A 27,215-nucleotide genomic window follows, 5' to 3' on the forward strand; every position below is an offset into this window, starting at 1 on the left:
ATCAATCAAATTAAAGATATGTAAATTTGCAAAGTTACCGTGGGGCCAGAGAATTTGTGACCCCGGCCCACTATGCATTAGGGCCCAAGGCCTGCGTCGAGGAGAGACTTTTCCGAGGACATGAAGCGAGAGTCCAAATGGCTTAGGAATGCAACCGAGGACGATCCTGTCCTTGGCATCCCAAAACCTAGAAAGGAAGAACGACACGCCACCAAAGGCAGCCCCCAAAGTGCTCCCAGAAGAAAAGACGAGTACAATAGAATTCGCACGGGGGTGTAATGTGGGAGCGGTTCAAGGAAAATCTGTCACCTTCACATTGAATGCGCCCACAAACATCATGGCCGCATTGATGAGAAAAGACCCCTGAACAGTGTGACTTCGGTTATTGCAACTAACAGAAAGTGGGGGAAGGCGGCTGATGGGACAAGTATTCGAGTAGTTACCTGCCTGATCAACAGATGGAATGTCAGGATCAACTGAGAGGGGCTATATAATGTAAGAATTCATCCCCGAGAGAGGGGGGGAGAAGCATTATGTATAGACTCTTGGACCATTGTAACCTAAGGAAATGGTATAATAAGAACATTAAGCTCCTCAGACGAGGTCCAATGACCAGAGCCACTCAGGTCGTGCCAAAGAGAAAGTCTTCTTGGGTAAGCACGGTTCACCCCGTGCGATTATTACGAACACCATGACTAACGGCTGTCCGTTCACCAAGACCTAACCTTTTAGCCCACTCTCTACAAATTTTATTGTTTGAGCCTTTAACGTTCAAACCCAATACACCAATTTAGGGTCATTACAAATTGAGCATTACCGTTACTATAATAATCATCCAAATTTACAAAAGCATTATGCATTTTGTATTTAATTTTTTTTTTTTAAATGTATTTCAATGATTAAAAAAAAGGATAGATAGTGGTTGCTGTGTGTGGAAAAAAATTAAAAAAACAAGAAAATAATATTTTAATAAGATAATGTTTAAAATACATAATCTTTTGTTGAATATATAATATAAACAAATAAATAAATGTTTTTATTCTAAAATAAATAAATAGAAAATTTTGTACAAATAATGTAAATGGGTCTAAGCTCTAAACGACCCAAGAAGCACCTAACGATCCGTAAGTAACAAGGGCCGACGCACCAAAACGCAGAGCCACACCAGAACCTTCGTCCTCTTGCATTGCCAAAGTCCCATATAACTCCCCCTCACCACTCTCTTTTTCTATAAACAAATTTAAACTCTCACTCTAAACACTTCAACAGTGATATAAAATCAAGGTTCAAAGAAGTTGCAAAATTTCTGCTCTTTTGGTTCTAAAATTATGGCTTCCTTGTTGCTCTGTTTCATACTCTGTTTCTCAAGCTTATCTGTTACCTTATCAGAGCAGCTTCTGCTATTACCTCTAACTCATTCCCTTTCCAAAAACCAATTCAACAGTACACACCACCTCCTCAAATCCACTTCCACTCGCTCCTCCATGCGCTTCCACAACCACCACCACCACAAAAAACTCAACAAACAACAACAACAAGTCTCTCTTCCACTCTCACCAGGCAGCGACTACACACTTTCTTTCACAATCGGCTCCAACCCTCCACAACCCATCTCTCTCTACATGGACACTGGCTCCGACCTCGTCTGGTTCCCTTGCTCCCCTTTTGAATGCATTCTCTGCGAAGGAAAATCCACCACCACAACCCCACCACCAAAACTCTCCAAAAACGCCACCGTTTCATGCAAGTCCCCAGCTTGCTCCGCCGCGCACACTTCTCTCTCCTCCTCTGATCTCTGCGCCATTTCTCATTGTCCTTTAGACTATATCGAAACCTCTGATTGTTCCTCTTTCTCTTGCCCACCTTTCTACTACGCTTACGGTGATGGAAGCTTAATAGCTCGCCTTTACAAAGACAGTTTATCTGTACCCACCTCCTCTGTTCCTTCTATGCTTCTTCCAAATTTCACTTTTGGGTGTGCCCACACAACTCTCGGTGAGCCAATTGGTGTGGCTGGGTTCGGCCCTGGCTTGCTTTCTTTGCCAGCTCAAATCGCTACTGTCTCTCCTCAACTCGGTAACCGATTCTCTTATTGCTTGGTCTCTCACTCCTTTAATCAGTACCGAGTTCATCGTCCGAGTCCACTCATTCTCGGCCGCTACGAAGACAAGGAAAGGAAGGACAACTCGGGTTTTGATGGGTCTGACTCAGCTGAGTTTGTGTACACCTCCATGCTCGACAACCCGAGTCATCCTTACTTTTACAGCGTTGGACTCAAGGGAATCTCCGTGGGAAAGAGGAATATTGCGGCACCGGAGATTGTGAAACGGCTTGACCGGAGAGGGAACGGCGGGACGGTTGTGGACTCGGGGACAACGTTCACGATGTTGCCGGCGAGTCTTTACAACTCGTTGGTGGCTGAGTTCGACCGGCGAGTCGGGCGAGTTCACGAGCGAGCGAGTGAGGTGGAGGACAAGACGGGACTAGGGCCGTGTTATTATTACGATGGCAAGGTTGTGAATGTGCCTGCCGTGGTTTTGCACTTCGTTGGGAACGGATCCAGTGTGGCGCTACCTAGGAGAAACTATTTCTACGAGTTTTTGGACGGTGATAAGAAGAAGAACGTTGGGTGTTTGATGTTGATGAACGGTGGAGATGACGAGGAGTTGAGTGGTGGGCCCGGGGCTATTCTTGGAAATTATCAGCAACAAGGGTTCGAAATTGTTTATGATTTGGAAAAAAAGAGAGTTGGGTTTGCGAGGAGACAGTGCTCATCGCTTTGGGATAAGCTGAACCAGAACCAAAGCTAACGTACGTGGCAAGGTTTTGATGAACGGCTGTGATCTACTGCAAGACTTGGTTGACTTTTTGAGGAAAGTCTGAGGAGCTTGGACTTGGTATTTTGAATTTGAAGGTTTGACCACAGCTGGGGACTTTGTAAATGCACTGGGGTAGGTAATAAATGTGGGGGGTTTTAAGAGTTTTGCACTTCATTTTTTGCTTCTTGCTTGTCAATTAAGATTTTATAAATTTGTTCATAAAAAGCTATGCCTATGGGATTGGGATGCTTGAAGCAACAAATGAAGTGTGGACAGCTAAAAGATCTGTAAATCTTTTTTTGAAAATTTTGTCATAATGACATTTAATGTGTTTATTTGTAAGTCACACAGTTAACGGTGCTTTAAATTAATGTGGAGCAGTGTTGTTTTAAAAGTTCATGTGTTGATTGACCAGTGACCTGTTAGCGTTTGGCCTGAATTTATGCATAGCATCTCCGAGGACATTGAAACCCAACCATAATGTGGTCTCCAGGTATGGCCCAGGAGAAAAAAGAAAAGAGCAAAAGAAGATGGTGAAATGGTAGAAAGGCCTGATGATGGGAGGAATTAAGATGGGGGTGTAAATAAGCATTATAAATGTTTGAGAAAACCCTTTTTTTTTTCACCAGCTTGTCATGATATATTTATGCGTATTTGTCAACAGGGGCGGATTCAGGAGTTGGAGTTAGGGGTAGTTTTATTTTTAGCTGGAAGCTCTTTTCTCCAGACGAGTTCTGAAGATATTAATATTGAAGACGATGCCACTACTCAGCCTGCCCACGACGAGCCTAACGTTGGAGATGACCCCCCATAGTGAAGATGTGAAATTCTGGTGTCTTAGTTTCCCTTTCTCTCTCCTTTATATATATATATATATATATGAGGTCCTTTGTTTTGAACCATTTGAAGTTATTCAAGTACAGTTCACTCTGCAATGAAATCCGCCAATACCTGTGCTTTTATCACGCTTTTGGTTGGTACCTGACATCAAACTCGCTAAGTTCTATTACCCATTGGAATAGTCGTCCTGCAGCTTCCAACTAGTTCATCGTCTTCTTTAGTGGATGATCTGTCAAGACATTTATGACATGAGCCTGAAAGTAATGTCTTAACTTCCTAGTAGTCGTGACTAAGGCAAAGGCTAGCTTTTCATCATGGGATATCGTCCTTCTGCCCCTCTTAACGCCCGGTTTGTATAATAAACCAACTTCTGTGTCTTCCCTTCTTCTCTAATCAGCGTTGAGCTCACTGCATGTGGGGACACTGCTAAATACAAATATAATTCTTCACTTGGTATGGACGAGCTTAGCAAAGGGGCTGTGGTGAGGCAGGTCTTAATGTCTTGGAAGGCCTTCTGATACTCGTCCGTCCATTTGAATGCCTTTTTAAGAACTTTAAAGAATGGTAAACACTTGTCAGTAACTTTTGAGACGAATCTGTTAAGGGCGGCAACTCGCCCGGTGAAATATTGGACTTCTTTGATATTCTTTGGTGGCTCCATATTCAGTATCGCGTGAATTTTATCGAGGTTTGCTTCAATTCCCCTATGTGAAACCATGAACCTAAAAAACTTTCCTAACGAAACTCCAAAGGCACACTTGTTTGGATTCAACTTCATGTTATATCGTTTAAGTTTATCAAAGGTCTCTTAAAGGTCGTCCAGATGCTTTTCCTCATCCAAACTCTTTACCAATATATCATCTACATAAACTTCCACATTCCATCCAATCTATGAACAAAACATATGGTTAACCAGCCTTTGATAAGTTGCCCCCACGTTCTTCAAACCGAAGGGCATCATCTTGCAGCAAAACAAACCTTGGCTAGTAATAAATGACGTCTTCTCTTGGTCCACCTCGTCCATCCTTATTTGATTATAACCTGAGAAAGCGTCCATAAAGCTTAGTAATTTATGATCCACAATTAAGTCCACTGCTGGTCAATGCGTGGCAACAGATAGCTATCCTTTGGGCAAGCTTTGTTCAAATCGGTGAAGTCCATGCACATCCTCCATTTGCCATTAACTTTCTTAGCCATTACCATATTGGACAACCAGTATGGGTAATAAACTTCCCGGATAAATTTTGCCATGGTCAACTTCTAGACTTCCTCTTTAATAGCATTATCTTGTTTGGGAGAAAAAACTCTCTTCTTTTGACGCATGGGCTTGGAGGAAGGATACACGTTTAGACGATGGGTGATTACACTTGGGTTAATACCCGGCATGTCCTTGTGACTCCATGCAAACACATTCATGCTCTTCTTTAAAAAATGGACAAGGTCTTGCTTTGTTTTCATATCCATGCTTGTTCTAATCCTTGCGAACTTCTTGGGGTTACTCTTGTCCAAAGGAACGTCTTCCAGCACTTCCGTGAGCTCTACGGTAACCCATTTCTCATCCATGCTCATCATCTATACGTGCTCTCCATGGCCAACATGGTTAGATAGCATTCTTTGGCGGCTAATTGGTTTCCTTGCACTTGACCTACTCCGTAATCTGTTGGGAACTTAACAGACAAATGGTAAGTAGATGTGATTGTCTTCCAACTGTTTAAAGTTGGTCTTCCAATGATAGCATTGTATGACGATGAACGGTCCACGACAATAAAGTTTCCTTCTTTAGTTATTTATTGTGGATATGCTCCTACCATCACAAGTAACGTACTGATACTCACAGGCTACATTTTCATCCCTTCAAATCTCACCAAGGGTGAATTTACTGAACGAAGTTGATCTTGTCCAAGCCTCATTTGCTGGAAGGCAGGGTAATATAAGATGTTCGTCGAACTTCCATTGTCTACCAACACCCTTCTGGTCGTATAATCAGCAATGAGCAAAGTGATAACGATTGCGTCGTCATGTGAGTGGTGAACCCTTTCGGCATCCTTGTCCGTGAACATAATGGCTAGCTCGTCCATTACCCTCGTCCTTGGGGATTGTCTAGAAAGTTGGACATTTTACACTACCTTCAGGTACATCTTCCTTGACTTGGAAGATTGTCCTGTCGAAGTCCCTCCTATGATAACTCTTATTTCTCCAAGTAGGGGTCGTGATGACTCTTTTAACTTTCCCTTCAACTTCTTCTCCTTATGATCTCGTTCAAGAAAATTTCTCAATTTTCTTTGCCTGATAAAATTCTCTATCTGCTGCTTCAAATCAAAACACTCGTCTGTGTCATGTCCATGATCTTTATGGAAGCGGCAATACTTATTCCTATTGCGCTTGTTGGGATCTCTTTTCATTTTTTTCGGCCACTTCAAGGATGGATCATCCTTGATTTGCATAAGCACTTGTTCAAGCGGCATGTTCAAGGGCGTATATTGCTGACTCCGTACTAAAGAACTGGCCTTCTTGTTGTCTCGATCTTTCTTCTCTCCCGTCCGGGCCTTCTTTGGACGAGGACCTTACTCAGAATGGCACAGGAGATATGCTTCTATTCGCTCGGCTCTCTTCCTCTTCTTAGCTATAATTGCATCCTTTGCATTCATGAAGTTTTGGGCCGAATGGACGAGTTCAGTCATGGTTTAAGGCTTTTGCTCATAAAGTTTATGGATGAATAAATCAAAGTTAACTCCATTATGAAAGGCTGCCAATAACAACTTATCGCCCATCTCGTCCACCGTGAGGGCTTCCCTGTTGAAACAAGTAATGAAGGACCGCAAGCTTTCATTTTCCCCCTTGCTCTATGGTTAATAGGCTAGATGAGGAACATTTATACCTTTGTCATCCAATAAAATTGTTGACAAACAACTTACTCAATTCTTTGAAAGAACCCACAGTATTCGGAGGTATCTTACTGAACTACACTTGTGCTGGCCCTTTAAGAGTGGTAAGGAAAGCCCTACACATAATCTAGTCTGAAATCCCTTGAAGGTGCATCGTAGTCTCAAAAGTAGTTATATGATCAAAAGGGTCGCGTGTTCCATCATATGAGTCCAAAGAAGGCATCTTGAACTTAGGAGGTAAGGGATGACTATTGACAGAAGCCATGAAAGGGGAGTCTATTTGATGAACTAAATCATCTACAGGATTCGCCCTTCTCATTTTCTCCTTCATTTTGTCCATGGCCTTCCTCATTTGATTCATTTTCCTTTCCAAGTGTGGCACCCTTTGTGAAGCGGTACCCCTTGACTGGTTCTCAGGCTCAGCATTTTCTCCTTCTCTAACTTCTTGACTCTGAGTTTGTCCTTTTGTGTATCTTTCATGGCATTGCCTCCTTAGACTGATCTCCCTAGTCAACTCTTGATTCTGACGGGTTAACTCCGCCATGACGACTGCCATGGACTGTATGTGTTGGATGGAAAGCGATTGCATGACAAGTGTTGACTGACAATCTTGATGAGGATTCCTAGAAGCATTCCTACTCTCTTGGTGGTTTGGACTAGTGGCCATTGATCTTGTCTGAACCATGCAGCCTTTTTTTGTCGTAGGAAGATAAATTGCGAAACACAAAATTAATCGTTTCCTATAGACGACGCCAACTGATGATGGAAAGAAAATTAGTAGGTTGAATGCTTAGGGCTTCAATGGACTAGTAATTGCTTGGAAGGCCTGAAAAGAAAAACACTTGATCAAAGGTGACCGAGGTGGACCGGCCAAGAACCCTCCAATGTTTAAGTTAGTTTTTCTCTTAAATTCTAGAATTCCAACTTTTTAGAAGCTGTCTAAAACTTACCTTCATTTGATGTGAATGAGTATTTATATAGTATGCTCTTGAAGCAATTACTTGTTTCGTAACTTCCCCTATATTCGAGGAAGTCAAAAGGTTCAGGGTTAACTTCTACAACAGCTGTAGGAGTTAGAATATTTAATCTTATCTTCTATAACCATCTTTGGAAGTTAACTACTTAGTAGGAAGTTATAGCAATGAACTAGGATTTTACTCATGCCTTGAAATAATAACACGTGTTTCAATTCACTAGCTCTTGTAGATAAATTCTTTTGGAATTTTCCCAAGTGTCGGGGGTCGTCCAGGTGCTTTCCTCATGGACGACCCATATGACTATAGACGACCGTTCTACTAGGTATAATCATTCTTTTCTTTTTGACCTAGACGACTCTCATGGACGAATTGGAGTTGGTTCAATTTTCAGTTCACCATCAAAGTACATCCTTGAAGTTTGAAATTATTTGAATTTTACACCCTGAAGTTTGAGATTTTTTATTTTACATCCTGAAATTTGATTCTATTAGCAAAAACAGACCCTCGATTAGTTTTGAGTGTTAAGTGGCACATAACCTTTTTTTTTTTTTTTGGGAAATTACACTTTACCCACTTATGGTTTGCCTGAAAAACACTTTGCCTACCTATGAAAAACACTTTGTATACCTATGGTTTAAAAATTGACATTTTACCCACCAAATATTAGCTTCATTTGTCTCTAGTTACCCACCTTTGTTAAAAAAAGAGTAAATTTGTATTTTTGTTACCCTTTGAAAGTTCAAATAGCATATAAAACACCAATGAACGTTTAGACTCCCAAAAACAAAATTACCAACACAAGCTTATAATCAAATAATATATGTGCAGAATATGAAATAAAAGCTATATCTAAATTGGTAATATACTCTAAACTATAATTAATTACAAACGCAGCAACAATTAAAAGGTAAAGAGAAAGGAAAGAGAGATGCAAACACAAAGATAACATAGAGATGTGTTATTGAAGAGGAAACTGAAGTACTCAGCGAAAAATCTCTCTGTTGCCCTCCAAGCGGTCAATAATCCACTAGAGAATAAAGGTTGGATACATGAATAGTAGAAGACCCTTCAAACCTAATCTACCCAGTGCACCTAAGCCCCTCCAAGCTTCTTGCTCTAACAGGGTTACATCAAACCTTGTCTTCTCTAACTTACCAAATCCCGCAATAAGCCCATTGCATCAACCAAATGAATTGGTCCTCTCTGAACTGCTTCCTAAACACCAAAACACCTCCTCACTGATATAGGTATGGTGAGATAAGGATTTGGCAAATGTACCTTTCAAGGATATGTCAATAGAGAGGGTGAGAGTAGAGAAATTTGGAGAATCAAATGATAAAGATTGTAGATGAGTCAATCTTGTTTTCTCTAGGGTTTCTCTCTCAAGATTCTCTCTAGAAACTCTCTACATTTCGTGAGTGTAAGGATATTTATAGTAGTGTATATGAGGAATGTGAAAAGTCAGTTTTCATCAAATAGGGCATTCTAGCAACTCAACCTTGTGACTGGAACGAGTCACAAGTCTAAGTTGTGAGCTAATTGCCTGGCCAAACTGGAAGTTTTGTCCTATAGTGCTCCAGTTTTCGTGACCTTTCAGCTCCCCTGCATACTTCACATGTGTGCCATTCTAGCGACTTGCCAATCGCAAGACTCCTTTAAATTGCAAACATCTTGAGTTTTCTTCACACTCTCTTACATAAATCCTACCTAAATATAAGGTATCTAATTGCTAAATTACAAGCAAATTTGGCACGGAATAAAGTCAACACATGATTGAATAAATTCAACCTTACACCCTTTTATGCCTCTCTCCTCTCAAAACATAAAAAACAAAAAAATCAAGAGAAAAGAATTTCTAAAAACTAGGTTTTGTAAAAATTAAAACCTAACTTTTACATCTACTTTTCATATATCAAATTTTAAATATTCTATTTTAACACATTAAAAACTGAAATTGTGCATTTCGAACCAGAGAATGGAAAGATGGTGTCCGTTATAATGTTCAAACCTTGTGTCTGTTTTACCAAAGATTAAAAATTTAGTAGATTTTATATATATATATATATATAAAAATAGTAAAACGAAAAGCTAAAATTGTCAGTAAAGTTTAATATACCTACCTGGTTTGTGGTGGCACTAATAATACCAATTGGGAAAGTGAAGAAAACGGCAATGGCACAAGCTAGAAGTACACCCCACCAGGGCCATCGCATAGGAACTTTTTTATACTTCTTCATAAGCTTGGTATGTATATCAATTTTTGTTTTCCCTCCAAAGGTGCTTTTGCTTTGCTTCCATAGGTCTCTGTATTTGACTAGTGAAAATGAACTTAGCTTCTAGAAAACTCTTACCAGAACTTATATTGTCAAAAACTGGCATTTTGAACCAAATAGAATTTATTTTACGGAGACTAATGATATCAAGAGGAATTTAAAGAAGGGAAATCCAGTGAATAGAAAATAGCAAAACATTTGTAGTAGCAGGATGATTAACAAAAGTTGGAACAACAATTAATTTACTATTAACGCAAACTTGTTGCAGTCAATATTTAAGAAAAAAAAGGATCAGAGAGAACAGAGAACAAGCAGAAGTGAACACATTTTTTCCTTATTAAAGAAGCATAAGAAATTTAAGAATGAAAAAGAAGTGTATTCTGTTGCTAAAACGTGTGATCCTTTTTGTGCATTATCTATTTTGCTTTCTTTTTTTTTTTTTTGCATTCTCTGGTTCAAGTGAGGAAACACGTTTTTTAATGTGTTAAAGTAGAAGATTTAAAAGTTGATACATGAAAAGAAGATGTAAAAGTTAGGCTTTAATTTTTACAAAACCTAGCTTTTAGATCTTCTTTTATCTTGATTTTTTAGATTTTTATGTTTTGAGAGGAGGGAGACATAAAATGGTAATAAAAATACAAATTTACTCATATTTTTAATAGAGGTGGGTAAGAGGAGATAAACGGAGCTAACTTTAGGTGGGTAAAATGCTAATTTTTAAATTACAGGTAGGCAAAGTATTTTTCAAGCAAATCACATGTGGTTTAAGTTTAATTTCCCCAAATTATTATTTTTTTTTTTTTTGCCAACTCAGCCCGACGTTGTTTCACCCAAAACTCAACACAAATTCCAGTAATTTACATGATGCCGTTTTACCGAAATTGAACATATTCCCAAATCTCTAACCCGTGAACCCCAAACCTAATAGTAGATCCCACGAACCCATCCTGCTAAAAGCTGATCTCGAACCCATTAGCTCGACTTGCAGTGAAGGTGGTGGCAACGCCAAAGGTGAGTTCATCTTCTCTTTCTTTGCAATCTTCTCTCTCTTTTGCGTTTTTATCTCTGTCTCTTTTTATCGATTTTGATTGTTGGAACTCTCTAGATAGGTGTGTTTTATTTAAATTCTTTTGCTTCTCTATTGGAAATAAACTTCACTAAAAACACACACCCAAAGAGTTCCAACATGTCCATGGCAACTCCATCATAGGTAAGGGTAGCATCGACAGCATTAGCAAAAGAACCTATGAAGCACGGATGCAACTGGGAGGGTGTCGCACCGAAGTCCAACGCAACTTGATGCAGGGTGCGGCATCCGACACGATTGCCCGTGTGTCAGTGCCACCTCTAAGGTTTTTTTTTTTTTCTTCGCATTGACACAGCTCGATTCAAGCCGACTTGGCTTCTATTCACATCGAACTAGGATGATTCAGCTAGAATCAAGCTGTATCAGCCGAATTTGGTCATATCAGCCGGCAATCGAAATGGCCAAAACAGGTTGAAATCGACCTTGAATCATGCCGAAACAGCTGAAATCGGCTTTGAATGAGACCCAATCATCCTAAATCTGTCCTTCCTCAATTTTATTCTAAATATTTGTTGCTTCTTTTGTGTTTTCTTTTTTGTTTTGTGTTTTGTTTTGTGTTTCTTGCCATCTTCTTTCTTTGTTTTGTGAATCAAGGCGTAGTAATATATTTTTTAAGAATATCTTAACAGTAAAAACATATAGAAATATAAATAAAAATATTTTTAATAATTTTTTAATTGCTGCACCTGTATCCTACTTTTTCAAAAATTGCCAAATCTCGCACCCGCACCTGAATCTGGAAACGCACCCTTGCTTCATAGGAAAGAACCAAGCTAGAGCCTTTTAACACTGTTAGGCTAGTGAATTTAAACGGCCCACTTATTTAAGTTCTTAGGTCCACCTTTCCCTTTTATATAACCTTTCTTGGACCCTTTGGCTTGGGATTGGTGTTTGATTATCTCACCATTAATGGTGTTATTACCACTATGTTGTTTCCACTTGGCCAGGGTTTTAGCCACCACTTTGGGTTCAGTATTACCCAGTTGCAATGGATCACAACAAGAACTCATAGGATCGTGGGTTAGAGATTTGGGAATACATTCAATTTTGGTGAAACAATGTTGTGGTCTTGTGAGTTATGTTTTCCATTTGGTTGAAATCGTGTTGTGTAAATTACTAGAATTTTTGTTGTGAGTTTTTGGCGAATTCCATTTGCCCACAACCTCCTATGATTCCTTTTTCAAGATCAACGTCGATTGGGTTGTTTTTAGTACATAGAAGGAAGTGGGTGTGGGTGTTCTTATAAGAGACAAAGAAGGTAGGTTGGTAGTTGCGTTGAGTAAAAAGATCAAAGCCCCACTTAAGTGCTCTTAACCCGAAACCACTAGGGAGAGGAAATTTTATTTATTTATTTTTTTAGGGTACTCTTTGGAACAGATCCAATGAAGACGGGGTGGGGGCCTGTAGCCCAGATGATTAGGGCATGTGGCTACAAACCACGGTGTTGGGGGTTCGAAGCTAGCTTTTAATTTGCAAGAGACGTGGGTATGCATGAGTTCATAATCAATGGTGATTCTTTGATTATATCTTAGGCTTTAAGCAAACAATCTCCCCCCCCCCCCCGGTCTTTAGTGGCCCCGATTATCTATGGTATGATGTTAGTTATCTATGGCTTTTGTTGAATTGATATTTCCCATGGTTGTAGGTAAGGTAATAGACTTGCTCATTTGTTAGCTAAACATGTCTTAAGCATTTAATAATATCTCTATTTGAATTGAAAAGCGTCATTGTTTCTTAGAATAAGCTCTTCTCCATTATGTAATTTCCGCTTTTCATTCTCGATAAAATTCATGGTCTTGACTCTTGAGGTCTTCCCATAAACCAATAAAATAAAATAAAAAATAATATGGTTACAGTGGTATCATGTTTTATGTACCTAAAAACACATACAAACACATGAATTTGTATAATTAATCAACTATTTTTTATGTACCTAGAAAAAATAGGAAAGCTCATTTGTGTAATCAAACAATTGAAAACAAATTTCTAAGTATCACAATATAAATATTAAAAAATACACATATTTAGTTATGTTAAACTAATTTTTCATAAGTAACATTACTTTATTAAACCATGGTAGTCCAATAATTTTGTTTAAAAACAAGCAAAACAACTTTTAGGCTCAAATCAAAACCCAATTTAAGCACATATATGTATGTATGTATCATCTGATGCATACAATTTTTTTTGATTCGATACGATACACCCCTATATATCGTACGGATTCATAAGCATTATGGATACGTACATATGATACTTTTTGGCTACAATATAATATATTAATACGTAGTTTACAATACTAACAACTATGTATTTAGGTGCTCAATTTGTTTTTGTGCTTTAATTAATAGGATGATCTATAATTAGAATGTAATTGTAGGGATTAAGGTCCAGGATAATATGTTGGGCCTTAACCTTTTGTCCGAGGACGCTGAATGGTCCGAGGAGGGGCAAATAGTCATTTAGGGTCCTAATTTAGAGTCTCATGAGTAAGGAACGAATGAAAGGTAGTCCGAGGAGGAATTACTCCTCGGATGTGGCATGTGCAACTCAAATATGTATTCCAACAAGTAGAATGACCCTCCAAGAAGTTGCAATGATAGGAACATGCTTCATGAACATACAAGAAGGAGGGAAGCCCAAAAAATATTTAGGAGAAAACTGCTGCCACCGCATTAAATGCATCGCTTTCTGGCCGCATTTATGTAAAGAAGACCTTTGAACAGTGTTACCTTAGCTATCACAACTCACAAAAAGCTAGAGAGGGTGTCTGATGGGACAAATACTTAAGTGAAGGCTCAGATAATCAACAAATGTAGAATCAAAATGTTCCAAAGGGAGCTATATAATGGGAGAGACCCTCCCTGGAAGAAGAGGAGGAAAAAGAGAGAAACAAGACTGTAGCAATCTAAATTTTCTTTGTATTCAATTGTGATCAATATATACAAGTGTGACCTCCTCGAACTGAAAGTCTATTCATATTAGAATCTCTTATTTCGTGTTTGATTGCCACTCAATTCAATACTAGTCGTTGTTCAACTTATTAGGGGCTAATTCTTCAACCCACTCTTTACAAATTTATTATATTGGGCTCATTGGGCCAATATCCCATATGTTTTGGGCTTGGACTGTAAATCGAGACCCTCCAGTAATATATAAGATTAAGATCCTGTTGGATATTAAATTAAATATTTTCTAATTAACATAAATATTGGAGTCTATGCAATAAGAATAATAGTATCATTGACACAATTTTTTTTTCACAATTATTGGAGTAGTAGATTGTGACTAGTACAACATAATTTTTACATAGCACCACCACTAATATCACTTTTATTACACATCATTCATAGCATGCCGCCTCAATTGTTTGTAAAACTTTTTGTGGCTACAATCTTACTATACGAACAACAAAAGTATTTTAACCATATAATTGTTTGAATATTAATAAAATAAAATATTAATTTTTACCATATTAATATTTTGAAAGTCCCACAATTGGATTCTATACACTAGTGTAGGGAGGGGAGGCCAAGGCTTCCCTTAGAATTTTTCATTACAAAAAATTTAAAATTAGGTGCACTTTTTGCTTAATGGTCCTCTTGATATTAAAAAAAAAAAAAAATCTACAAATTTATTAGCACTCATTTAAACTTTAAAGTACTAATGGCTCGTTTTGCTCTTAATATTCCCTTTTTTTTTTGCTATATATAACCGGTTAAACTTTATAACATTTAAAACGTATGCTTTTAAAAATATATATAAATTTTTAAAAAACAAAAAAAAAAACTAGGGTTACAAAAAATATATACAACAATTTCATTACATTCCCCAATTTACCTACCATCCCACAACTAGGCCCATCAAATTCTAAATTATTATTATTATTGTGGGGCCCAATAATCTATGGGCCAGGCCCATTTGCTCGTGGAGAGTCCGAAAGCCCAAGCCGAGGAGAGCTATGGCCCAAGCCGAGGAGAGTTATGGCCCAAACCCGATAACATAGAGCACAAGACTGTTTTGGAATACAGCTGAGGACAGTTCAGTCCTCGGCAGATCCAAAATCCCATCAGAATAAAGGGGTAAAACTGGTATAGGACTAAACTTGAAAGGAAACCTAAAATATCTTAGGAAAGTTACCCTTATGACCCTTCCCAGATAAGATTCTGCACCTAGCAGAGCCGTATTCTTCAGCCTTATCAATCATCCCCAACAATTCTGGGATTAGACTGATGGGACAAATATCAGTCTTGTAAAGGTTGACCCTACACGTGGACGAAGGACAATTAACGCAGACGAGTATAAAAGAAGAAAGTAAGTAAATCTAAGAGGAGGCCCCTCCCACCTCCAAAAAAAGAGAGACTACATGGGTGAGAACACCTAAACAACACCGGAAATGACAGAAAAAACCCATCTTCGGGTAACCGGGGTAAGACCTTAATGGTCCTCGGATCAAGTCCGAGGAGACCCATCCCATAGGATGCGACGCCGTAGGGCTTAAATATTCAAGCCCAAATCCTTTTTCTACACGAATTCCTCTAAAACCAAGACCGGGCATCGCCCCGTGACCAACGGCTAGCTTTTCAAACCCACTCTCTACAAATCATATTGTGAGGGATTTTTCATATGCGAGCCCAATACCATTATTGGGCCGCAAAGGAATTGTGTCCTTACAGTTATTATTATTGACTCATGTTGTGAGGTGGTAGGCAAATTAAATGTGAAATTACCATGAATTTTTTTTTTTTTTTTTTTTTTTTTGTGATTCTGGATTTACACATACGTAAATATGTCTTTAATGGGAACCCTTTTGTATTTAGAGACTTAGAGAGCGTTTGGATTCGGCTGAAAAAAACTGCGTTTGCGTTTTTTTTTTTTTTTTTTTTTTTTTTTTTTTTTTTTTTTTTTCACGCGTTTTGGAGCGTTTTGGGTGTTGCGGCTACTGTTCATGCACTGTTTAATGAACAGTAGCCGCAAACTTTGACTTCTCAAATTTTTTTGGACCAATCACAGCACATCGTGTACTGTTCACGGATCCACAAATTTCACTTTTCAGCAACTTTTTCATTAAAAATGGGTCCCATGATACTATTCACACATTTAAAAATTATTTCGCTACAGTGTTTTTCAGTTTTCAGTTTCAGTTTTCAGTTTTCAGCTGTATCCAAACGGACCCTTAATGTCTGGTTGATTAACTTATTTTTTGCCAATTTATTTTATTATTCAACTTATTTTTGCTACTATTCATGGGTTTCATTGTACTATTCCAACTAACATTTACTTTTATTTACAGTATTTTCAGCAAAAAGTTTTCAGTTTTAACAAAATAAGTGGATCCCAAACAGACCCTTAATGTACAAAAATGTGAATTTTTAGAAGAAAAGATGCTATGGATTTTACGGCTAAAAAAATAGGACTTGTCCTACTTTGTCGTCCATAATTTTTTTTAAAATATAATAATAATCGTTTAGTATTGTTATTTTTGTTGAGCCAAGGTGTGTTTTGGTTGGTTATATAAATTTTTTTTTTTTTTGGTTAAAAACAGCATTTGGTTAATTTTGTTGGAATTTTCTAAACTACTTTCTTAGCAAGATCATCCGAATTTCAAACCCCAAAAGAAGTTAAATATTTTTGGTTTAGTTTAGTTAAAAATGTGCGGAGCTTGATGTGAATATTCTAAAAGTATTGAGTTACTGTTTATTCTTAAATTTAATTTTTGTTAAAAATAGCATTTAGTTAGTTTAATGCGAATGCTAAAATAGCATTTAGCATTTATTTAGTTAGCAGGATCATCCAAATTCCAAACCCAAGATTGAAAACTCACACCTCTGCCCAAATACGCCTAACAAGTAACAAGCGCCAACACACCAAAAAGCTCGGAGCCACACACTCCCGCCAGAACCATCGTCCTATTGCCTTCCCCTCCTCCCTTATTAAAAAAAAAAAAAGTTTTAAACTCTTCGACAGTAATATCAAATTAAAGTTCAAAAGAGTTGCAAAATGTATCTTCTCTTGACTCTTGGTTCTAAAATTATGGCTTCCATGTTGCTCTGTTTCATACTCTGTTTCTCAAGCCTCTCTGTTTCTTTATCAGAGGTTGTGGTTTTACCTCTAACTCACTCCCTCCCCAAATTCAACAGTACCCAACTTCTCTTCAAATCGCTCTCCATTCACTCCTCCATTCGCTTCCAGCAACACCAGCGAAAAAAACAAAACCAAAGCCAACAAATCTCTATCCCACTCTCAGAAGTCGGTGGCTACTTCCTCTCCATCACAACCGGCTCAAACCCTTCAAAATCCATTTCTCTCGTCATGGACACTGGCTCTCATATCGTCTGGTACCCTTGCTCCCCTTACAAATGCTTTCGCTGCAAAACCCCACCCACACTTCTAAAACCTCCCAAAAATGCCTCGGTTTCATGCAGCTCCCCAGCTTGCCCCGCCGCACACCGTTCGAGATCTCGGGACCCCAGTGATATCTGCGCCGTTGCTGGTTGCCCTATAAAGCTTATCGACAACTCTGATTGCGACTCTTATTCTTGCCCACCTTTCTACCTTGCCTACGGTGATGGAAGCATAATAGCTCGCCTGTACAAAGATAGTGCATCCGTACCCACCTCCTCAGTTCCTTCTCTCATTCCAAATTTCACTTTTGGGTGTGCCCACAAATCTATCAATGAGGAAGTTGGGGTCGCTGGGTTCGGTCCTGGTTTGCTTTCTTTGCCATCACAACTCGCTACTGTCTATCCTCAAGTCAGTAAAGGGTTCTCTTATTGCTTGGGCGATTCCTCGTTTAATAACTCCGAAATTCCTAGTTCGAGTGCACTCTTTCTCGGCCTCAAAGACGAGTCGGGTAACTCCTCAACTGAGTTTGCGTACACGCCCATTCTCGACAACCCGAGTCACCCTTACTATTACATGGTTGGACTGGAGGGAATCTCTGTGGGAAAGAAGTACATCGCGGCACCGGAGGTTGTGAAACGGGTTGACCAGAATGGGGATGGCGGGACAATGGTGGACTCGGGATCAACGATGACGACGTTGCCGAAGAGTCTACGTGACTCGGTGGTGGCCGAGTTGGATCGGTTTAATAACGAGCGAGCGAAAGTGGTCGAGGACAAGTCGGGATTCGAGAGGTGTTATTATTTCGATGGCGATATGATGAATATGAATCTTCCTGCCGTGGTTTTACACTTCGTTGGGAATGGTAATGGATCCAGTTCCAGTGTTACGATACCTAGGGGTAATTATTTGGTTGAAATTTACGCAGAAAAAAAGGATCCTAACCAGAGGCACAGTCTGTGCTTGACATTCAAAAGCGGTGGGGATAAGATTGGTGGGCTCGGGGCTGTTTTTGGGTATTTTATGCAACTAGGGTTTGAGGTTGTTTATGATTTGGCTAATAAGAGAATTGGATTTGGGAAGCAACCGTGCAAAGCACTTTTGGATAAAGTAAAATAAAATAACTGGATGAAGCTGATGTTAATGTTTGATGAACGGCTGTGATCTATTTTACAAAACTTGGTTGACTTTTTGGGGAGGGTCTTTGACTTTTGGTATTGGAGGTTTGACCACATCCGTTGGACTACGAAAGAGTTTTGCACTTCAATTTTTGCCTATGGGATTGGGATGCTTGGAACAACAAATGAAGTGTGGACAGCTACAATATTGTATTTTTTCTTAAAATGTCATGAAATTTAATATACTTATTTGTTACACATTGTAATGGTGCTTTAAATTAAGAATTTTGTTATCGGATGTCCTAAGGACATTTTATTAAAGAAATATTTATAAAAAAAACATTCTTTAATTTGCCTTTCATCTCACACCTAGGTCCATCAAATTCAGTATTTTTTTTTTATTGACTCATGTGTGAGGTGGTAGGCAAATAAGATGTTATGAAATTGTTGTGACTCTAGATTTACTCACAAGTAAAAACTCTTTTTATTTTGTATTTAGAGAGTTAATGATACAAAAAGTGCATGGATGTTTTTCCCACTTGAAGAATCTTCTATGAATTTTATGACTAAAAATGTAGGGCATGTCATACTTAGTCATCCATAAAAATTTATAAAAATTATTTAGTATTGTTATTAATAAATTCCTCTTGTATTATATTGTATATGTCAAGGCATATAAAAGAAAATTTTATTCTTGAATTTATCTAAACTTTATTTATTTCTAAATATTTTATGTTTTCTAAAGCTATTATTATACTCTAATATGCAATCTTTAATATATTTGATAAAAAAAATATTTGTTTAATATGTTCAAAAAATGTAAGTTCCAATTAGCTCCACAAATAAAGTTGCTTGTTGCCAAAGAAAGGACATTAAGTGCCTATACTCAAATCCAATCAACCAAAAAAAAAAAAAAAAAACAAAAAAACAAAACAAAACAAACAAACAAATTGGTGTCATGTCTTGATGGTGCAAAACAATTATCATGGAGCAAATTATTGGTGTCAAGGCCTTTTGTGTACACACACACACACACACACACACACACATATATATATATATATATATTAGTTGTGATTAATATAATTTAAAGAATAATTATACATATTTTATTGAAAGGAATATTTGTGTTGAATTATATCTGCAAGTACCAGATTTGAGTTCCCAGCTCGAAAGGTGGATGGACTAAGGTCCAAAAAGCCCAAAACAATGAATTTGTAGAGAGTGGGTTGGAAAACTAGGTTTTAATGAGTTGGACAACAAGTAAAATGGATTCAGATGACAAGAAAAGGAAGATGGACTGATTTGAACTAAAGAAAATCGTCCTCAGCAAAGTCCGAGGATATCAGTTCATATATATATATATATATATATATATATATATCTCAAGTTTGATTACAAATTCAGTTCTTGATTACAACAGTGTTTTTCTTTTAGTTTCTCTATTCCCTCTCTCCCTTTTTATATTCACTTCTCCTTTTATCTTTACTCTCCACGTGCAGGCCAGATGGTTAGTGTTGATACTTGTCCCATCAGCACCTTCTTGAAGTCCTTATGTAGTAGCTGTAAGGCTGAAAACCACTATTCATGTATCACCTCTACATTAATGCGGCTAAAGGGTTAGCTGCAGAGTATTTAATGCAGTGGTAGCAGCTTTTTCCTTAGATATTTTAGGACTCCCCCATATCCTATGTTTCTATAATGCTTATTCGTACCAAAAAAATTTCCTGGAACGTTCCCCTAAATGGCAGACCATCTCTTCGGATCTCGACTTTGGTCAGCCAAGGAAGCATTCATCCTCAGCCCACCCTCCTGGGCCCTTATGACCAAAACTAACTTTCTCTTTTACTAACACGAACTCCCTTGACAATGTTTACTCCTCCTCGAACGACCTTTCGTCCTCGGATTGGGCCTCAAGCCCAATATATACATAGATAATGAGAATTTCGAGAAGAAAGGGGAATTTCGATGTCACTACACTTACCGCTTACTCATTATACATCACCTTTGATTGCGTAGGTGCCTTTTTAATTGCCTAAGGCATGCTCCTGACGCTTCGGCATACGAGACGCGCCTTTATTAAATTTTTAAGGCTATCTGCTCCCTACGTTCTATGGTGCGATGCGGATCCAATGGCTGGGGATTTTGCTAGGAACCGAGCGGGAATTTTCCCGCTTCTAACTTCCTCCTTGATATAAATACCACTCAAATCAATCACTCATCTTACTTTAGCATTCATTTTGTTTTAGCGCACATACACTGAATCTGCAAACTTTCCCCATGCTGGGTTCTTTGCAGTACCTAGAACCTTTCTTAACACCAAGTCTCCAGGCGCCAGTGGCCTTAGCTTCATGTTAGCATCATACCCTTGCTTGAGCTTGTGTTGATAATAGGCCAATTGGACAATGGCATTTTCTCTTTGCTTTGCAATTAAGTCTAAGCTTTTTCCTAACAGCTCATCATTATTACTCAGAGTGAAAGAACTCATTCTCAGTGTTGGGAATCCAATCTCTAGAGGAATAACAGTCTTGGCTCCATAAGTCATTAAAAATGGGATTTCCCTAGTGGACCTACGAGGCGTAGTCTAGTATGTCCAAAGGACGTGTGGCAACTCGTCTACCTATTTTCCCTTTGCATCATCCAACCTCTTTTTAAACCCACTCAGTATGACCTTATTGACAATTTCAACCTGTCCATTCTCCTGTGGATATGCCGGAGTAGAATATCTATTCGTTATGCCCAGATCACAGCAATATCTCCTGAAAGCTTTGCTATCAAACTTAAAACCGTTGTCCAAGATGAGGGTACAAGGGATTCCAAATCAAGTGACAATATTTTTCCAAAAAAATCTCTTGGTATCCATGTCCTTGATATTCGCCAATAGTTCAACTTCAACCCACTTGGTGAAGTAATCCATGCAAATCAACAAATATCTCTTATTTCCTACTGCTTTAGGGAAAGGACCTACAATGTCCAAACCCCATTGAGTAAAAGGCCAAGGGCTGGACAAAGGATTAAGGACTCCTCCCGATTGATGAATGTTTGGTGCAAATCTTTGGAATTGGTCTGACTTTTTCACATACTCTTGTGCTTCCCTCTGCATGTTTGGCCACCAATAGCCTTGAGTGAGGGCCCTATGTGACAAAGATCTGCCCCCTGTGTGGCTTCCACAAATTCCTTCATGTAACTCTTCCAGGAGTAGCTCAACTGCTTCAGGGTGTATGCAAAGCAGATATGGATCGGAAAAAGCTCTCTAATACAATTTTTGGTCCTCAGACAGCTAAAACAGTGGAGCCTTTCTTTAGGAACAATACTATGGAATCCATCTAGTTAGGTCCCACCTAAATCTAATGAATATAAGCCACGTTTCTCCCTACTTCAGTAGGCTTACACAAGGATCACCCGAGGTAAACTTTGTGCCGAGGAGGTTGCTAGCGTGGCAAAAGAGTTGGCATGTGTATTTCTACTTCTAGAGATTTGCGATAAATTAAAAGACTCAAATATTGATTGCAAGTGTCTAACCTGGTTCAAATACTCTTGCATTCTAAGATCTCTGACTTCTAGCTCTTCCCGAACTTGGCCCACCACCAGCCTTGAATCATAGAAAATCTTCACTGCTTTTCCACCCATTTTCTGAACCATGGCCATCCCTACCAATAAAGCTTCATACTTAACCTCAATTGTTTGTGGCCAAGAAGCCCAATCTCAAGGATTTCTCAATTATAATCATCTCGGGAGATATCAGAACTAGGCCCACTCTTGATCCTCTGTGGTTCGCAACACCATCAACGTATACCTTCCAGGACAAAGGCTCTTGTAAGGAGATTGCACCAACCGATTTTTCATCCATGTTTTGCTTCTCCACTTTCTCTTCTAATGGGGTTTCAGCAAACTCGGCTACCAGATCGACGAGGACCTGACCCTTGACAGAGGTGCGAGGCATGTACTTGATATCGAAAGCCTCTAGGATCATACCCCACTTGGCAATTCTTCTTGTGTAATCAGCACTCCGAAGTAGAGATCTAAGCAAAAGCTGGGTCAGGACAACAACTGTGTGTGATTAGAAGTAGTGGGGGAGCTTGTGCATAGCATGCACAACTGCCAAAATGGCCTTTTCCAGGGGTAGGTAACGGACCTCGGCCTTATGTAGTACTTTAACCTACTTGGTGAAGTAATCCATGCTAATCAACAAATATCTCTTATTTCCTGCTGCTTTAGGGAAAGGACCTACAATGTCCAAGCCCTATTGAGCAAAAGGCCAAGGGCTGGACAAAGGATTAAGGACTCCTCCCGGTTGATGAATGTTTGGTGCAAATCTTTGGCATTGGTCAGACTTTTTCACATACTCTTGTGCTTCCCTCTGCATGTTTGGCCACCAATAGCCTTAAGTGAGGGCCCTATGAGACAAAGATCTGCCCCTTGTATGGCTTCCACAAATTCCTTCATGTAACTCTTCCAGGAGTAGCTCAACTGCTTCAGGGTGTATGCATAGCAGATATGGATCGAAAAAAGATCTCTAATACAATTTTTGGTCCTCGGACAGCTAAAACAGTGGAGCCTTTCTTTAGGAACAATACTATGGAATCCATCTAGTTAGGTCCCACCCAAATCTGATGAATATAAGCCACGTTTCTCCCTACTTCAGTAGGCTTACACAAGTCTTCTACAAGGATCACCCGAGGTAAACTTTGTGCCGAGGAGGTTGCTAGCGTGGCAAAAGAGTCGGCATGTGTATTTCTACTTCTAGAGATTTGCGATAAATTAAAAGACTCAAATGTTGATTGCAAGTGTCTAACCTGGTTCAAATACTCTTGCGTTCTAGGATCTCTGACTTCTAGCTCTTCCCGAACTTGGCCCACCACTAGCCTTGAATCATAGAAAATCTCCACTACTTTTCCACCCATTTTCTGAACCATGGCCATCCCTACCAATAAAGCTTCATACTCAGCCTCAATTGTTTGTGACCAAGAAGCCCAATCTCAAGGATTTCTCAATTGTAATCCTCTCGGGAGATATCAGAACTAGGCCCACTCCTGATCCTCTGTGGTTTGCAACACCATCAACGTATACCTTCCAGGACAAAGGCTCTTGTAAGGAGATTGCACCAACCGATTTTTCATCCATGTTTTGCTTCTCCACTTTCTCTTCTAATGGGGTTTTAGCAAACTCGGCCACCAGATCGGCGAGGACCTGACCCTTAACAGAGTTGCGAGGCATGTAATTGATATCGAAAGCCTCTAGGATCGTACCCCACTTGGCAATTCTTCTTGTGTAATCAGCACTCCGAAGTAGAGATCTAAGCGAAAGCTGGGTCAGGACAATAACTGTGTGTGATTGGAAGTAGTGGGGGAGCTTGTGCGTAGCATGCACAACTGCCAAAATGGCCTTTTCCAGGGGTAGGTTAATTGACCTCGGCCTTATGCAGTAATTTGCTCATATAATAAACTGGCATTTGCACACTGCTATCAACTCACACCAACACTAAACTTACAGCATGAGGAGTCATGGCAATGTAAGCAAATAATACCTCGTCCACCTCAGGCCTAAACATGACGGGTGATCGAGAAAGGTATTCCTTAAGTTGTTGAAAGGCCGAGGCATACTCCTCGGTCCACTCAAATCTCTTCCATTTATTCAACTATTGGAAGAAAGGTTTGCATCTATCCGCTGACCGAGAGATGAACCGGTTCAAGGCAGCAATCATTCCTGTTAACTTTTGGACCTTTTTAGGATTCCGAGGTGGTTACAGACTGTTAATTGCCTTAACCTGATCAGGGTTGACCTCAATTCCCCAATGAGTGACCATGTAGCCTAGGAATTTGCTTGATCCCACGTCAAAAGAGTACTTGGAAGCATTAAGGCGCAGCTTGTGTTTCCTTAGTATCCTAAAAATATCCCCGGGATCTACCATATGCTCGGACACCACCTTACTTTTTACTACCATATCATCTATATAAACTTCAATATTCTTACCCAATTATGGCTCAAACATCCTAGTCATCGTCCTCTGATAAGTAGACCCTGCATTTTTCAATCCAAAGGGCATCACCTTGTAATGGTAGTTTCTAATAGGAGTAACAAAAGCTATCTTTTCCTAATCATCGAAAGCTAGTGTTATATAATGGTACCTCTGAAAGGCATCTAAAAAGCTCATCTGAGGATAACCTACAGTCACATCCACTAGTTGGTATATTCGAGGTATAGGAAAAGGGTCTTTTAGACAAGCCTTATTTAAATCTGTGAAATCTATACACACTCGCCACTTCCCACTTTTCTTCTTCACCACTATGGTATTGGCCAACTACTCAGGGTAAAAAACCTCCTTAATAGCCCTAACCTGCTTGAGCTTCATCACCTCGTCTTTAACAGTATCAGAATGATCTTTAGATGAGCGTTGAGGTGGTTGTTTTTTGGGGGTGACAGATGGATTGGCATTCAAATGATGGCAGATGTAGCTCGAATCCACCCCCGGAGCTTCGTAAGCACTCCACGCGAACACATCAACGTCCCTCCTAAGAAATTCTATCAGCTTTTCCTTCTCCTGAGGAGGCAGCTGAGTTCCAACCTGAAAAACTCTTTGTGCAAGTCAGGGTACATAATCTCTACACAACTGCCCTGGTCTACCATCACCCTCTTCACATCATACCCTCATATTCTGAGGGAAACCATCAAAGCATCATCGTGTGGCTGGATGGTTCCCATCTTGTTCTCATCCGAAAAACTCAGCGTCGGTTATATCTCCACTCTAGCCCTCTTCGGCTCAGAATTAGGGTCCTCAACTGGTAGCCGAGCTATAGACATCACCCTAGAAGGATAAGAATGGTCCTCCCAAGTGCAGCAAAGATGACATTAATTGTGCCTAACGTGGACCTTGAAGAAGCATTCCCCTGAGCCCCTGACCTTGATTGGTCTCCTTGTCCGTTGGGCCGATACAAAAACTGCTGTAACATTCCCTTTTTGACTAGTTTCTCCACATAGTTCCATAGAGTTCTGCAGTCCTCGATGATATGCCCCCACTCCTAGTGGTATTAGCAATTGAGGCTCTAGTTGTGCCTCAAGAGATCTCCTCCCATTTTGTTTGGCCATTTGAATTATGGCTCGTTCTTGATCTTCTCCAAGACTTGATGCACTAGTTCTCGGAACACAGTGTTAACCACCTGAGGAGTCGTAAATCCAGATTGTCCAGCAAAATCCCTTCAGGGTCTATTATTGTTGTATCTATCCGACTTGAAATCTCTCATCTCCTGAGGGAAAACCTTACCCTTCCCTTTGCCTTACTGTTGGTCTTTCTCGACCCGCTTGTACTCATCAATGCGATCCATAAGCCGACGAACACTCCTCACCAGCTTCTTGATCAGAGATTTTCTCAAATCATGTTCGGTGGGCAGGCCGACCTTAATGGTCCTTATAGCCACGTCATCAAAATCCTCATCAATCTCATTAAACATCTTTCAGTACCTATCCGAGTACGTTTTTAAGGTCTCACCTTCTTGCATTGACATAGACAATAGAAAATCTAAGGGCCGAGGAACCCTACTACATGTTATGAAATGAGACCCAAATGCTCGAGTGAGCTCCTTCAAAGAGTCAATAGAACTTGCACCCAGACCATCAAACCACCTCATCGCCATAGGCTCTAAGCTGGATGGAAATACCTTGCACATCAAGGTCTCATTCTTGAAGTGTACAACCATTCTCTGGTTGAAGTGACTTACATGCTCCACAGGGTCTGTAAGACCATTGTATATGGTGAACGTCAACTGAGTGAACTACCGAGGAAGTCTCCCTCCAATCTTGCGTGTGAAAGGTGATCTAGAAATTTGGTTAAGTGCTCTACTCATAGCATCATTTCTCATGCCTCTTGAAGATGAATTTCTGTTTCTGCACTCATGATGGTAGTCCTCATCATACGAGAAAGATTCATTAAGAGGTGTCCTTGATTTGCACCTATAGTTATCATCCTCTTCATCGTCGGAAAAGAAGTCAGAGTTGGAAAGAGCTCGCTTTCACCGTTCATGGCGTAAGCTCTTCTTTAAATGATCAATTTCCAACTACATGTCCTTAGCATCTTTCTCATGAGAGATGCGGCTCCCACCCCGAGATTGGCTCTTAGTAGTATAAGTTGTGTGCACACTCCCCTCCCGATTCCTTCTTTGTTCGAGATCACGGAAGTGATCTTGACGCTAAAACCCCATTGATTCTGCCTGGTTTGGACTTGAACCTACCATCATTGAACGTTAGACTCACTATAACATCAATAATTTCCCACAGACAGCGCCAATTGTAAGGACCAGATTTGAGTTCCCAGCCCAAAAGGTGGATGGACTAAGGCCCAAAAAACCCAAAATAATGAATTTCTAGAGAGTGGGTTGGAAAACTAGGTTTTAATGAGTTGGATAACAAGTAAAATGGATTCAGATGATAAGAAAAGGAAGATAAACTGATTTAAACTAAAAAAAATCGTCCTCGGCAAAGTTCGATGAGATCAATTCATATATATATATATATATATATCTCAAGTTTGATTACAAATTTAGTTCTTGATTGCTACAGTTTTTTTCTCTTAGTTTCTCGATTCCCCTCTCTCATTACCTCTCTCCCCTTTTATACTCCCTTCTCCTTTAATCTTTACCCTCCACGTGCAGGCCAAACAGTTGGTGTTGATACTTGTCCCATTAGTACCTTCCTAAAATCTTTATGTAGTAGTTGTAAGGTTGAAAACCGCTATTCAAGTATCACCTCTACATTAATGTAGCTACAGGGTTAGCTGCAGAGCATTTAATGCGGTGGTAATAGGTTTCTTCTTAGATATTTTAGGACTCCTCCCTGTCCTATGTTTCTGTAATGCTTATCCGTACCAATAGAATTTCCTGG

General features: G+C 39.5%; 2 protein-coding genes across 2 annotated transcripts; both read left to right on the forward strand.

Annotated features, from left to right (window-relative positions):
- Positions 1-1,091: 1,091 nt before the first annotated feature.
- On the forward strand, positions 1,092-3,154 carry LOC115969838 (probable aspartyl protease At4g16563). Its single transcript, XM_031089460.1, has one exon. The coding sequence runs from the start codon at positions 1,329-1,331 to the stop codon at positions 2,808-2,810; it is 1,482 nt and encodes a 493-aa protein (XP_030945320.1). The 5' UTR covers positions 1,092-1,328; the 3' UTR covers positions 2,811-3,154.
- A 13,760-nt stretch (positions 3,155-16,914) lies between these two features.
- Positions 16,915-18,342, forward strand: LOC115970243 (probable aspartyl protease At4g16563). The gene has a single exon (XM_031089905.1). The coding sequence runs from the start codon at positions 16,915-16,917 to the stop codon at positions 18,340-18,342; it is 1,428 nt and encodes a 475-aa protein (XP_030945765.1).
- The last annotated feature ends 8,873 nt before the right edge of the window (positions 18,343-27,215 follow it).

This window comes from Quercus lobata, chromosome 12 (assembly GCF_001633185.2).
Source record: "Quercus lobata isolate SW786 chromosome 12, ValleyOak3.0 Primary Assembly, whole genome shotgun sequence".
Lineage (NCBI taxonomy): Eukaryota > Viridiplantae > Streptophyta > Magnoliopsida > Fagales > Fagaceae > Quercus > Quercus lobata.